Source organism: Rhodamnia argentea, chromosome 9 (genome assembly GCF_020921035.1).
Source record: "Rhodamnia argentea isolate NSW1041297 chromosome 9, ASM2092103v1, whole genome shotgun sequence".
Lineage (NCBI taxonomy): Eukaryota > Viridiplantae > Streptophyta > Magnoliopsida > Myrtales > Myrtaceae > Rhodamnia > Rhodamnia argentea.
The window spans coordinates 19730570-19745861 of NC_063158.1; the positions used below are offsets into that span (position 1 = coordinate 19730570).

At 39.4% G+C, this 15292-nt stretch overlaps 1 protein-coding gene and 1 pseudogene across 13 annotated transcripts; one reads left to right on the top strand and one right to left on the bottom strand.

Moving 5' to 3' along the window:
• The first annotated feature begins 1113 nt into the window (after positions 1 to 1113).
• On the top strand, positions 1114 to 3716 carry LOC115729285 (annotated as a pseudogene).
• A 470-nt stretch (positions 3717 to 4186) lies between these two features.
• Positions 4187 to 10997, bottom strand: LOC115729286 (origin of replication complex subunit 5). Of its 13 annotated transcripts, XM_030659780.2 has the most exons (9): positions 10657 to 10996; positions 10515 to 10519; positions 10307 to 10416; positions 10128 to 10215; positions 9618 to 9669; positions 7896 to 8742; positions 7372 to 7794; positions 4407 to 4722; positions 4187 to 4311 (listed from the first exon to the last, which is right to left on the bottom strand). In XM_030659780.2, exons 5-9 carry the CDS (start codon positions 9640 to 9642, stop codon positions 4261 to 4263), a joined length of 1662 nt encoding a protein of 553 aa, XP_030515640.1. In that variant the 5' UTR covers positions 9643 to 9669; positions 10128 to 10215; positions 10307 to 10416; positions 10515 to 10519; positions 10657 to 10996; the 3' UTR covers positions 4187 to 4260. The 13 variants fall into 13 exon arrangements, with proteins under 13 accessions (XP_030515640.1, XP_030515641.1, XP_030515680.1 ...); XM_030659781.2 differs by lacking the exon at positions 10307 to 10416; XM_030659820.2 differs by lacking the exons at positions 10128 to 10215; positions 10307 to 10416 and having other exon boundaries at positions 4187 to 4320; positions 10657 to 10997.
• Positions 10998 to 15292: the final 4295 nt, after the last annotated feature.

The following is a 15292-nucleotide window of genomic DNA, read 5'->3' on the forward strand; positions in this document are numbered from 1 at the left end:
AAACTCTTTTTGAATATTCCTTTTAAATTTATTGTTTGTTATCGCGGGAGCTTTAACAATTGTCTTGAAAATAAAATTAATCCTAATTTTTAAATATATATAATTAAATCTTAATTTTTATCAAATTAGAGTAGTCAAGTTTGGTAGCTCCCTCCGATCTGATTGACAAAAAATATCGACCAAATATTTAATATGCTGTTAACGTGAACTCAACTCTTAACTAATGCCGAAAACGACGCCATCTCCTTTCGAATTTTATCGTCTCCCTCATGTTGAAAAGTCAAAGAAAACAGAGAATACAGAGCTAGCGACTCAAGGCGGCCCAACTTGACGGTCGGGGCCGACGACCCTCCGCCGGATGACCGGCGAGGACCGGCGAGACATAGACATAAATTCAATCTCTCAACCACGACAAACACAGGCTTAAAGTCTCTCTCAGTGGTGGTGCCCGACCAATGTCTTATCTCTCTCCTTCTCTTCGCTCACAAATTCACAAGTCTCGCTTCTATCCATCATCAACATCTCTGTCTCTCGCTCCCTCATTTCATCGACTCTTGTAGCAGCAACCCAGTGAATTCGTCGGATCTTCCGCCCGAAATCACCATCTAAAGTCGCCGTTTGAAGCCGCTTGTCGTTTGGAGCCGCTGATGAAGTCGTCTTTCGGTGTAGCTGTCTTAAGTCGCCGTGTGGGATTGTCGTCGGTCATCTCGCCGATGATCTGAAATTCCTGGTCCATCTGGAGCGCGTGAAAAGAGCGACGCCTCTATGTTTGACCCCGTTGGCTAATACTGATAGCAACATCGAATTGATTTACAGGTAAAGTTTTGAGTTTGCGCCTTCAACTTCAATTGAGCTCGATACTCTGTTTCCGTTTCAAGGTGCTCGGTCCACCGAAGGTGGAGGAGGAAGGGTCTGCGAGCCGTCTCCATGTCGAGCGGTGGCGGTGACCACCGCGTGACGCAAACGAGCGCCGGTGGCCCCATCGCCGGTCGCCGGCCCTCGCCAGTGAAGCAGAACAGTTTGGGTCTTGGCTTTTTCTTTAGATTGTAGCCCTGCTCTCGAGAAATTTTAAAGCATTTTCCTTTAATTTCTCAGAAATTTCTCTCTGCTTATATGGATAAGTTCACTTGTCCTGGGAACCGTAGCGAGAGAGTGAGAATGCATGCTAAAGTGTATGAGGCTGCAAAATCAGGAGACTTTGACTACCTGAAATTCATCGCAGAAGATGAAGAGGACCTTTTCCGCCAAACAACGCCGAAGGACAGCAACGTTCTTCACGTCGCGGCTCAATACAAGCAGGTAAATTTCATTGAACGTCTTCTTCAATGTCCATTCGGGACCGGCCCTTCTTTGGCAGGGTAACTGCAAAGGAGACACTCCCCTGCACGTTGCTGCTAAAGTCGGAAGTTGGGGAGCGGTTCGAGCCTTCACCGATCTGGCAAAATCGCTGCGTTGGGTCGTTGAGAACGGACAAGTTGACGCGTGCAAAGACCTACTTCGAAAGCCGAATTCGCATAAGGATACCGCTCTGCACTATGCAGTAAGAGGGGGCCATCATGGGGTGGTGAAGTTGCTGATTGAAGAAGATCCTCAGCTGTGCGATATTACTAATGCTGCTGATGAATCACCGCTTTATCTTGCAGCAAATAGAGGACTTTCTCATACCACTGAGCTGATTTTAGAGGCTTCCTCATCGTCATCCTCTCATAAGGGCCCTAAGGGATTGACAGCTCTGCATACCGCAATGTATCGCCCACTGACCAGTAAGTATCATGACATATCTATGTCAAGATGCCCAAATCAGTCTCAATCATGACATTCTCCTTACTTTACGTGCAAAGGTTGGTGGAAAATTGTGGAGGAGAGACCAAAAGTGATCAGAGAAGCTGATGATATGGGGTGGACTCCTCTTCATTATGTCTCTTGCATTGGCAAAGTGAAAGAAGTTCGACTGCTCCTGCAACACGACTCTTCTGTGGCATACAACTTAGACAAGGAGGGGCAATCGGCTCTTCACATCGCAGCCTTTCAGGGCCACATCAATGTCATTGATGAGCTTGTTAATTCCTGTCCCGATGCTTGTGACATAATAAACAACAAAGGGCAAACGGCTCTACATGCAGCTGTTATCGGTGGACAAGTAAATGCCGTCAAGTACATACTAGGGATGCCAAACCTGGAGGATCTTATCAATGAACAAGACACTGGCGGAAACACGGCTCTGCATTTGGCTGCGCTTCATAAACGATACAACCTCATCTACACACTTGCAGGAGACAAGAGGGTGGACCATTTGGCCACAAATAAGGATCATTTGACCGCCCTTGACATTTTTTCTGCTCATAAGGAGGTATGCTTGCTTGAACACCATAGAGCTCGATTTGTTCACTCGCAGAGTAATTTCTTCAGTATCATTAGAAACTGTGGCCCAGATGGTACTTATTTCAGGTGCAAACAAACAATGCAAAACATTTGGGGTTGGCTTCCTCTAAAGTTAGGGTTAAAGGGAAAATGAAAGAAAAGACTTTAAGATGTAACTTAAGAGAATCCAAATCCAAAAGTTTAAATGTGCCTGCTGACTTTGAAAAAACTATCTTGCCAAGTTCATATGAATGAATCAGAACAATCTGTACAGTCTTTAGGTAAATTCCTTCTGTTTCCTTTCTGCCCACTTTCAAACAGTTTTTGAGGTGAAAGAGAGAATCTACACTCTACCCCATCTGAGAAAAGGACTTCAAACAATTCCTAGGTAGTATGTTTTAAATATAGGATACTCGAAACTCTGACTGTTTACTCCAGGAAACTCTATTTACTGGTTTTATCTTACTGCTACCTTATCTAAAAGGGACGAATTCAATGAATTCTCCATTATGTTTTAGGACTTGCCAGGAGTTCTGCTTGTTATAGATGGATTTTGAGTGCTTTAAAGTGAGGAGGATCTTTAAGTATTTCGCTGGGAAAAACCGCTCGTTAATTGATACATTCTGTACAATTTTAGGTCGGCTACCAAGCTGCAAAAGTTTGTCATGTGTTGACAGGATCTCATGGAATGCCGTTTTATCAAGACTGGGTTATAAAGTATGTTAAGAAGAGGTTAGACAAGCAATACGTTGAGGGTCAACCAGTTGCATCCACATTTACAGGAAGTAATACTGCCGACCCAGAAAATTTCGATTCCTCGAAAAGAAGCATCATTGACCTTCAGCTACTAGTGGCGGTGCTCATAGCGACAGTCACCTTTGCTGCGTCCTTCACGATGCCCGGTGGTTATAACAACGATGGGCCAGACCAAGGAATGGCAGTTCTTGCTGGCAGGGCGGCTTTCAAAGCCTTTGTGATTTCTAACATCACAGCATTCGGTTTCTCGATCCTGGCATTGTTTTTACAGTTCGATACTTGTTTCGTGAGCGATAGGCTGCGGGTAAGATATGCCAAGGCCGCATCTTATAGCATGTACGTCGCGATACTCGCGATGGTGCTGGCCTTTGCTTGTGGTACGTACGTTGGATTGCCCAAAGACACCGGGCTCGGGATCATTCCATTTGTGGTGTCTGGATGTCTCGTGACTGTGTATGTCATCGGTGGTTTTCTCGACCCTGAAGCTCCTTTCTGGTGGCTAAGTAGCTCTCCCAGGAGATACGTCCGGAACTTATTGTTTGATTACGGGATACTCTAGGAGATCTGCGAATGGCATACAAGCTGGGTAAGTTAAGTGATGTAGCAAGCTGTGCGTGGACAATTAAGCAAGTGGATAACTTTCAGCGCCAGGTGTACTCGCGTGCTTGGGGTTCAACAAGCAGAAGTTAATTGGTGCAATTGGATTGAAGATTCAGTCGCAGCAACAAGTTACACAAGAGACTTCAAAGAAACATGCAAGTCCAAATTGTCAGGAGGGACTTTTCTAGTGTAAACAGTAAAATTAGCATTACTTCAAAAGAATGAAGATCCTAGTCTCATTGATTCTCTACGATCTATTTTTAGTCCGTCACTCACTAAGGAAAAAGGAATTACAATCCAAAACTCACTGACAATCCGATGCGTATGTGCAAGTCGGAGAAGGGCCAATCTGCCATTACCCCTTCCGATCCTTGAACAACTTGAAGAATAAACAGTGGGTCCCCTCGCACTCCGGATGCCTTACAAGAGGTAATGGGAAGACAATTGGCTCCCTCCACATTGAGCTTAGCATTAGTACTTAATAACCACGTTCTCTTGCGGTTTAGTGACTCAAGAGTGATCACAAGGTCGCGCTCCATGGCATCATCTTCTATACACGTACTTTGCCAGAGGGAACTTCACGCTTTTTGCCACCTATTGCCATTTCGCACCCATGAATCAAATAGAACAGGCAAAATGAAACTAACATATAGGCACACTTTGGAATCATTGTCATGCCGGAGAGTTACCTTGAGAGCAAGATCCTCTGATACCACAGATCGATACCTTGTGGAGCCCTCAAGAGGACAGGTTCCTCCTTTCACGATGAAATTAGCATTGCAGAGAGTAGATAGTTGCAAGAGAACATCAGACATGAGCGGGTTGTTTTGGCCTTCAACTTCCAAAGAATCCTCCTCCTGCACCTCTTCGCCAAGGGAATCTTCGGCCACAGATGTAATACACTGAAATATAGCTAATAGCCTCTCTAATGGGAAACTTCCAGGTCCTTTAGAGAGTAGTTCCTGTTCTTCAGCTTCCTTTTGCCCCTTCGCCATTTCAGAAGGCCTGCAAATGAGAAGTTTCAAATAAAGCAGATGATGCCTCGAAGACTGGAGAAAAAGACATCAGAAAGCGGGAATAAGGGTCTGTATGGTAACACTCCAGAAACACGTATGGTAAAAAATTGTTCCAAAAGTATTCCGAGAGAACACTTTTGAGAAACAAAAAACACTTTTGGAACAAAAATGAAAAACAAAAAAAACTTGTTTCTGGGTTTTGCAACACTTTTTAGAAACAATTTGAGGGCGAGCTTGTGCAAGCCACCACCGCTCACCATCGTCGGCGAGGAGTTGAAGCGGCCGCCGGCTACCGCCGGTCGCCAATTGTAGATCCTTCATTTTAGTGAAAAAAGTTTTTTTTTTTTTTTTGTACTTGCCAAACGCATTTCTGTTCCCGAAAATCATAACCGGGAACAGAAACACAAAAAATTATTTCTATTCCAAATATGTTCCCGGGAACAGAAACGTTACCATACAGACCCTAAGTCTCCACAAAAGAAAGAACAAGATGACACTCACCAACACGCTAAAAAGAAAGGAAGGAAATTCAATATTTCTGTCCAGAGTAAAATGGAGTAAAATGAAGTCATGTAATCCTGAGAAGGTCCAGGACATGCAAGGCATCGGTTCTTGTAGTGCCATTTCAGATCTTCTCCCAATTGTTATTATCTATGATTAAGACCTTTATGCAAACTTCAAGAGTAGTTTTGGTTCCGGGTCCCAATTCAACTAACATGTTTTGTCAAAGCATAAAGGAGGTTGTGAACAAGATTGATGATGAAACGCTGGGGAGCACAGAGTGGGACTTATCCGCAAATAAACATTGAGCAACTGGTTATATCAACTAACGCAACTTTTATGGTGATGCCAGCTCCAAAGGAAGGACTATTCCTGAGGAAAAGAGCAAAACAAGGCAAGAGGGCTTCTTTCTGTCTGCTGAAGCTTCAGTCTTCTCCTGGTGCAGTACATGCTTCAACTTACTGATAGAACAATAAACTGTCAATTTTGACCGAGAAACTAATGATTCGATATGCAAAATAGCAATTGACGCCATAATTGCTTCAAAATGCAAGGTGAGGATGGAATCCACTGGCTTTGAACAGTTCGTGAAGAATTTGCAGCAAAAGATTCTCATAAGTACATCTTTGCAGCCCAAAAGGAAAAGGAAGAATTTACTTGGCAGAATTTTTTGCAAATGGTAGGCAAATCTATAGTGGTAGAATATGGTTTTGCCAAAAAAAAAAAAAGGCCTTTTAATTCCTGTGGAAGCTTGTGTTCGGAGTGGTGGTGCTTTACTTCCCTATGAGAAAATAAAAAGATACCGCTAAGGTCCATCAGGCATGCAACCCAGCAGAATTTCTTCGCCGAGTCACCTATCTATTGTCTACCTAAAACGAGGAGGCTTCCTGTTTGAGATTGTAATCAGAATAAAGGGGCACAGACATTAAAGTATCATCAATCTTCTCATTTCATAAACGCAGAAGCTGCAAGTAAAAATTGGTCAGACTTTGACAGCAAGTGAAGACTACCAGGAGAGAAACTTGATGAGAAGACCCTTTAGTAAGAAGTGACGAGGACTGGGAGATTCAACTCTTTCCAAGAGCCACAATTTTCTGTTGGTCGCATAATGATATTGCCGTCCCCCCTGATAACAGCAGAAGAGTTTCTTACGAATGCTTACGAAAAAAGTAATAAGGGCATAGCATGAGGATTTATCGTGAAAAGCACATTGGAGGACGTATCTGAGTCATTCGTTGTCATGGACCTTCAGAAGCCTATCAATACTAGCGCAAAAGAAACCTCAACCAATGACAAGTCTAGAGAGGGCCAAGGGAGCCTTCTTAATTGGAGGAGGAGCAGGAAGTTAAAGAAAAGAAAACAGATAACGGGAGATTTAGACTTCTGAGATTGAGGAAGTCCAAGGCAGCCACGTTAGTGCGGTAGGAAAACACGTGATTTTGCAACAAAAGCTTGTCGGCACCCTGGGAAGCCTTCATACTGAAGATATGACATTTTGTGAATTCTTGTCACTTAAGGGTCCAATCAATTTATGCCACAAATGAGGGCTTAGGTGCAAATAGATCAAGCTTGCGACAGAACATGATGCTAAGGATGTGGAAATTGCTCAGACTAAGAAATTAATCTTCGTTCAGAGGAGATGAAATTTAATTGCACTCAGGGCTGGTCCAAAACTAGAGAAAAGGAGAGATATAAAACAAGGGAGCTACTGCACACAACAAAGGACCATATTTTTTAAGTGTCGTGGCTACACCTGTTGCCACACCCTCCACAATTTTGGCATTTAATGGATTTGATCTTCAAAGTTTGACAAGAAAAGAATAGAAAGACTCGGCCAACTCTTAGCTTTCAAAGCGACGAGAAGTAACAAGAGGTCATCTCCTTCATGAAAGTTTCAGGTTGAACACCAAAAGTTGCAATGGAATCAAAAACTTTGGATGTTCAATCAATAATGATGTGCATCGTAGGAAAAAGCCAAGCAAGTTGAATCGAGAAAAAAAGGAGTTTGTTCAACGTCAGTAATGACAATAGCGAATATTAGCTTTTGATTGTGGACATCAATAGTAGATGGCTACCAGCATAAATTTCACTGCAGATAAAATGGATGATGGCATGACTACAGGAAGAAGGCACTTACTTCCGTCGACGTTTTCGGCCATCGGCGGAACCACCACGGGAGTCAAAAAATGATGCATCAAGAGTTGCTGGGTTTCTCGAAGCAAGGAAGGCTGAGATAAGAAGGTACTTTGCTGAGGTAGACATGTGAAAATCCAACTCATCAGAGTCTTCACAGGTTCCTACTTTGCTCTTGCTGCCTCTTGGTTCTCCGTCCTTAGTTCTTTCAGCTCCCAAGGAAGACTGACTTAGAACTCTAAATGTCTCATTCAGAAAAAGAGATATATGAGGCTGAAGATTACTAAATAACTTTCTCTTCAGATCCTCATTGGGAACAATTGCCAGGTCATTTAGAGGTTTGCAATATTCGATGAATAATGGCGAAAAGACGGCTGATAATTCATCCAACCTTCTAGTGATTCTGCAGAAAGGCCTCAGTACCACACTTGGCAACAAACAAATGCAGAAACAAGTTAGATTTAAAAAAATTGTATGCAGAATATGAATAAACAATGTTGAACAGGAAAATTAGCATAAGCAACTTACTCAAGGAAGGAGGAATAGAGCTTCGGATTTGCTTGGTTTCTCACAAGAATTTGGCGAAGGTCGTCTTCATTATAGGTAGGAAAATAAAGAGGGATAGGCTCTATGTAACCCATACTTGAGTAGAATGTATCGGGAGGAGTACTGCTGATAAAGATTAACCCAACCTCAGGAATGTTTAGCATGCTATCAAGATTGAATAACAATGGCAATATGGTAGAACTTTTATCCCAATCCTTAACAAGCTCTAGTTTGTCAAATATCAAGTAGACCATGTTTCCGTCAATCGATCGCTCTAGCTTCTTGCTAGACTTTGATTTTCTCCTGTTCTCCTTAAGACTCTTCACAATACCAACCAAGGCTTCACGAAGAAAATTCACAAAATCAGATGGCTTTTCGCATCGCTTTACACTTGAATATCCATTTGTTGAATTCTTTTGATGATATGACAGCTGATTCAGAACAGATTCAAACAGTATTCTAGGACTGTAACATGTGCGGCAGCTCGAATAGACAAAGGGCCGATTAAGATGTCTAAATAACTGCAGCAGTATACCGGTTTTTCCAGTTGAAGGACCACCATAAACAAAGACAGGAAGCATGGGAGCATTCAAAGGACCCAAAATCTGCAAAAGCTCACGTATTTGAGGATGTCTACCTGGAAAGTTAGACAACAGGACATCCAAATCAATGGGTTCTCCTCCATATAAAAGATCAATGGGTGATGGAGAGCATATGTTGGTTGATGTTGTACTTTCAACAACATTATTCTTGGTTGAAATTGCTGTGGCAGAAGATGACCTGGTGGTTCTCCGAGTAATTAATGGCACTTCATCTTTACCCATTTTTCCTAAAGGGACAGACAACAGATACTACCTGTCAATTAACAAACCATCTTTCAGATATACAACTCCAGAAGAATATGACATGAGACATGACAAACTTAAAAAGAAATCATAGGATGTCGAAACTTTTAAGCATGGCTCTAGTTGGAAACATTATCTTATACACATAAATGGCTTATGGGAAGGAGATTCAGAAGAAAAGGAACAAGAAACTAAACCCCAAACATGAGACACTGAAATAGGTCAAGCCTGGTGGCAGTACTTTAAGCGACCTCTAATCAATGCAGGTAGGAAACACGTGCATAGCATGTGAATTAAAGCACACTATTATAAGGTACTGCCCAAAGAGGAAATACAAAGATACATGGAAACAAAAGCATATTAGATATCTAAGGTATTCCATTATTTCACTCAGTAAAAGGACAAACTGTCTTTTGGGTTTATCTTTTAATATCTCTGAAAGCAAAAAGATTAACAAGACTAACCAACAAGAAATACGCATAAGGATGAAAACTAACAAATATATTTAAGTTTATTGGTCAAGCTTAAATGGGATAACCAACTCAGTATTGTATATGAGATATCTTATACAAATGGCACATTCACAGCTCTTAGTTCCTTCTACCCAGCTAAATTCAGATTGTTCATCCGAGGGCACCAGCAAATGTCCACATTGCTCATTTAAATAGTGGCAATTAGCACAAGGCAATATGAGTTCTAATGGTCAAATAGGTATTAGTCACCATATGTGTTCTTCGAGCTGGTCACTGGCTAGTACCTCCAGAGTTTCCATAGCAGAAAGCCAACACATGTTACCGCTAATCATTTCTCTTCAGGCCATAGAAAATCAAGCTACTTATACCAGTATCTGATAACTTACTTTTCTGGAGAAACCAACCGAGCATTTAAACACAATTTAGAGGTGGCCAAGTCTGCAAATAAATTTTGTTCATTTGTTTCTGGATCAAAATAAAGCTCATCTAAGGACGAAAAACTTTCTTTTTCAAAGTAGCCTCCAGCAGATCAATACATTCATGCAATCACAATTCAAAAGGAGCTATTCCAGTAGCAATCAACAAAGTGCTTCTGTTTCCATCATTAAGAACCAGGGACCTAATCTAATTTACCATGTTTTTGAGTTTGTTACCCCTCAATATTCATTTTCTTGTAGTCTATGAAAAGAATTGAAAACATTGTGAACTGCTATAATTCCCTTGCACCAAAAAGTATCTTTACTTTTGCAATCTGAATTATAGGAGTAGAATAAATAATATATTTTTTTAACTTGGTGACTGAAAATAGTCAAAGTCACTAGTGGGGGTATGCAAGTGAATGATATTCGAAGATGAAAATCAAGCAAAGTGTGATGAGCTTTCTCTGTAGCATCCATCTGTAATAATACATGGCTGCCTTTATGGAAGCTCTACTGTTTGCAATGCGGCTATAAAGCGAATATTTGCATTTGATGCGTCCAAACTCTAGTATGAAATCAATAATTGTTTGTCAATGATTTATCCAGTTCAAGTCTATTTGTTTCCTTAAAAAAGAGAGAAATCCAAAAGTTAATACTTTGCATAAGGTCTTGGTCATCGATTCCCTATACTTGCCGAAGATAAGTGCCCCCGTTGAAGTACTTGTCCAAAATATGCAATTACTAACTCTAAATGCTAAATTAGCACCTTCAACAAAATAAAATGCAAAAAGCTAAGGCGCTTAAAAGTCAATGAAGTGGAAACCATGAGCACCCACTCATAAAAAAGAAAGCCCGACTTCAAACGGAAGCTTGAAAAAATCTGAGTGACCCATTTTCACAAACATGTTCCGTGCAAAGCCCCACATAGAAATTGACTTGCCTCAACTAAATCCTTCTCAATAAATTGCTTAGAAAGGATCAAAGGAAACCATTCACTTACGGAGACGAATTTGAGGCGAAGGAGACTGGAGATGATCGACGCTCGCGCTGATCAGCCAAAGCGGTTCCCCCAACTTTCCGAGGAAAATGTCGAAAGACCCATGAAACCGTTCGGTGGTAAAAAGAGAGCGGCCAATGAAATCGATTCGGGTACCCTCTTCTTGGTCGAAGGGACAGAGACGGTCGGACGAATGTTCATGCGAATGATCGAGGGAAAATAGTCGGAACGGTGAGGCAACAGCAAGAGAGGGTGTCCCTTGTACTGTTGACCCTGGCCACAGAGAATGGCGGGAAAAACTTTTGTGAGGCAGCGATTGGTAAAAGGGAAAATGCAAAATGGCCCCTACACTTGGGGCTTTTGATTTCGGAATGCCCTAGTTGAATTTTATATGTCGATTTGCCCCTTCATTGTGAAAAAGTGTTAAAACACTTCCATACAATACAAATTTAATGGACAACTTTCATAATTTTTTTTAAAAAATCCAAATTATTTTTTTAATTCTGTTTCTTTTAAGGTCGGCTAACCCTCGCGACCATAGATAAGAGCCACGGCACAGGCGAGGGTCATGGCCCTTGCCCATAGCCATTTGGGTAAGGGTGCCGCTGTCGGCAAGTGTCAATTGGTGAACCTTGCCGGACTTCGTAAAAAAAAAAAATGAAAAGATTAGAAAAATCAGAAAATCAAAAAATTTATAAATATTATCTTGACATCTTGAACTTCATGTGGCATTATTTACTCCTAAATACGAGTCAAAATATAATTCTTTATTTTTTTATATGGATTTGAAATGGGTTAGTCATCAACCCATTTAAGACACGTTTAATTATTACATAATTCATTTATGGCCTATTTAAATTTATTTTTTTGGAATTAAAGCAATTCATTTATATGGATTGGAAATGGGTTTTAGCCCGCGCTACTCGTGCATGTGATGTGAGTCGATTACCGGGAAAGAACTCATGCAGTTGTATGGTTACACGAGAAAACAGAAAAATGGGACGTTATAAGAGATATATGCCACTTATGTCCTTTTTTTTTTTTTTATTTTAATCTGAAAGCAGTTTTGAAAAGTCCAAAAAGTGAGTCCAAATTCATTTCCCGGACATATATTTGAGAATAAGGTATACCATGTTACAATCTCATATGTATATTTCTTGACTCTTGAAAATAATTTTTAGTACCTTAAAAACCGTTCATGTTCTTTCTAAAGCTTGATTTTCAACACATCCAAGCAAAGCTCAAAATGTATTTTAGTAACATTACAATGCCTCCGAGGTAATGGTCGGATTATATGACAGGTTGTAGTACATGCATTTTATAGGAGAAATGCCAAAAAAGTCGTAAATCTACTATTCACTCCTAATTTTTTAATTATACCAATTAAGTCCTTTGCGTTTTACCAATTGAGTCTATCCGGCTAATTTTGACCGGAAATCGCTAACGTAGATGACGGTCGTCCCACGTGACACGACCGGCCATGACATATACACTTTTTAATAATATTGTAATAATTTTTTGAATTTGTTTTATAATTTCTTTTCTATCTTCTTTTCTTTTTTTTTTTCTTGTTTTCTCTGGACTTAAGTCCTGCGAAGGCTGAGGGGAAAATAGAAAAAAAAATTAGTAAAATATTATGTGTTGCATGATTTATATATCAAACAATGTTTTTAAATGCGTCAACTTTTCACTAATCGAGAAGTTGGGGTTTAAATTGGTTCCCAAGCGTCTCCTAGCATTGATCCCCCTAGTTGATCATGGAGTAAGCCATTTTCACAAGGCTTCAAGCTTTGTTGTTCAAATCTTAAAATAGTGCAAGGTTAGAGAAGAAAAAAAGGGGCAATCATGAGAGGGGAATTGAAATTTTTTATTTACTTTTTTAAAACAAATAGAATCTCTGTGATTCTAATTGAAATTATCTGGAGAGTATGTATGCTCAATGATTTTGTCATTGAGTCTAACAAAACAAAGAAACAATTTGCTTTGTTCGCCCTATTTTTACTTTTGGCTCACGTGACATTTGTCAATTTTTTAACTTTAAAAAATTTAGAGCAAATATTTTTAAAAAGATCAAAATAGTGCCAAAGTTTTTTTTTAAAATGTTCATTTTAGTAACTCTAGCAAAACCTCGTAAGATTTTGTAAAAATCTAAGACTCCGTTTGTTTCATGAAAAATTAGTGATTTCAAAAATATAATTTTGAAGATGATTGCTTGTATCATCGAAATAATTAGTCAACCGGAAATATTTTTATTATTGATAATAAATTATGTTTCACTATTTTCGTGGACGATGGATTTTTTTTTGCATTTGTTCATTTTTGTACGTTATACATGGGATCTTTTTTAAGAAAATGTTTTTTAAATCATCTATTTTCGGGAAACAAATGGAGTTCAAACCACCAAATCACCTAAGTGTTTGCTTTTGAAAAATTGTGGCATTTATATCATCATTTAAAAAGCCTTAGCAACCCCCTTTTTCTCCCTTAACCCAAATTTCGATTAATTCTTACTGTTAAGTTTTCTTTGTTTTTATGTATACAAATTTATTTTCGCGCAAAGCGCTGGTTCATATTTAGCGTATGGTGAATTTTTAGGATGCTCCAGGACTGCTCCAGTTGCGGACTAAATGACTTTGTGGTCCACAAGCTGTGCAACATCAATTTGAATAGAACGGACAATTTGGTCAGTTTCTTTTTATTTCATACTTTCCTTTGCATCATCTCCAATATGGAAATAATATTAATGGTCATTGGAACAGTATGTACTGAAAGTTAATTGGAATCCTAATTTAGCTGAGTAGCACGAGATTTTTATAATAAACGCCAACTCTAATTCAATTTGTAAGTTTCTCAGCACGCTCGATAGCTTTTGCCATCAAGTGCTTCCCGATAATTCGAATCATAGGAGCTAGTTAGCGCGGATAAAACTATATCATGTTAGAAAGAAGTCTCCCAAAATTGCAGATGTGCAATTCTTTCTCTGTGGCTAGAAGTCTCATATGTTTTTGCCATAATTGAAGTACACGAATTTAGTAATGTCATATTTAACTGAGAGAGAAATGTCTCAATGCGATTCTTCTTGTACAAATCAACTATTGGGAAGGTAAAAGAAAGACAAATAGATCATAAGGGGAAATATGCCAAGCCAACCATTTTTGCAATTACCAAAAAGAAATAGAGAAGAAAAGTCACCATCCAAACTGGAAAAAAATTATCAAAAAAGTTCTAAATCTATCATAATTGTGTCAATTCATTCATTCTATTGAACTTCCGTAAAAAATAGTGCCGCCCATCACCGACGTGACTAATTTTCAATAGCATTTTTGTTGAATTTTTTAAATATTTTTCTTTTCTTTTTTTCCTTTTATTTCTCTTTTTGTTTTGTTTTTGCCTCCCCTTCTTCTTTCTCCGGTTGATCGTCGAACCTCGGCGACTCGCCATAGGGGAGGCAAAAAAAAAAAATGAGAAAGAAAATATATACAATACTCAAAAATATTAAAATATTATTAAAAATCGGTTAGGTCGGGATCGGCATCCACGTCAGCAATTTCCGATTAAAGTTAGCCAAAAAGACTAAATTAGCACAAATAAAAAAAGTTTGGAGCTAAATCTTGCAATAGATTTAGGATTTTTTGGTAATTCTCCCTCCAAGGAGGGGGGGAGGGTGGATGAGAGAGAGAAGAGGTAGTAAATCGGGAAAAGGACATTAATAGTTTCATAATTTTCGTACATAATCTATCTTTTGAGTGACAAATTTTCAATCGATTAATTAAATGTTGTAAGATTTAAAAAAAACATTCGCTTTAGTGAAACCATCTGATGTGACTTGCCGGAAAAGCGATGTTATGAAAATCATACAAAACAATTGTCATTTCATGTCCCCAATTAACTAACTGGGGATAAATTAGGTTTTGAACGTAACCCTACGCCTCATTTTCATCTGCAAACAAATAAATTCGCATGTTGACAAGAAGGTTTTTTAGAATTTTGCAAAGGAGAGCAGGAACAGGCGACGATCGTCTCAAGACTCTCAACAAAGTTGGGCTCTTGCCCAAGGCAAAGATGGATATTATTGCTATTGTCAGGAGCATTCGCTGCGTCAGGGGCGAAGGGAGAAGGCATAGAACTGCAGAGAATGACGGTGAGCACCGAGAATGAACGCGGGTTTCGAAGCACACCCTCAAAAGAAAATCAGACCAGCAGAAAAAAGTCGAGGAGGCGTTTTTGTGGGGTCGTGTATGCAAAGCACGGGTTGCACCCCACCGGAATTGAGAGCGTCTGAGGAAGGTCGGAGGACGAGAATCATCACGATTGAGGCCGATGGCGATCTCTCTTGACGTGCACTGGCCCGAAAATAAAAAAAATCGAAATAATTTTTTGTCGAAAATTGAAGAATATTTTAATTAAGGGTTCAAAGTGCATTCATTTTCTCAAATAAGGACATGAAATGAATAATGACCTAAAATATCGTCATTATTTTAAATAAGGGTTTAAAGTGGATATTGTTTTAAATAAATGTCTGAAATGACCATATCAATATCAAAATAGGGCATCTCACTAGTTAGTTAGGATATTTTTGTCATTTATTGTTTCTTTATTTTTTATATTTACTTTGATCTCTTTCTATTTTTTTAAGAATTAAAAA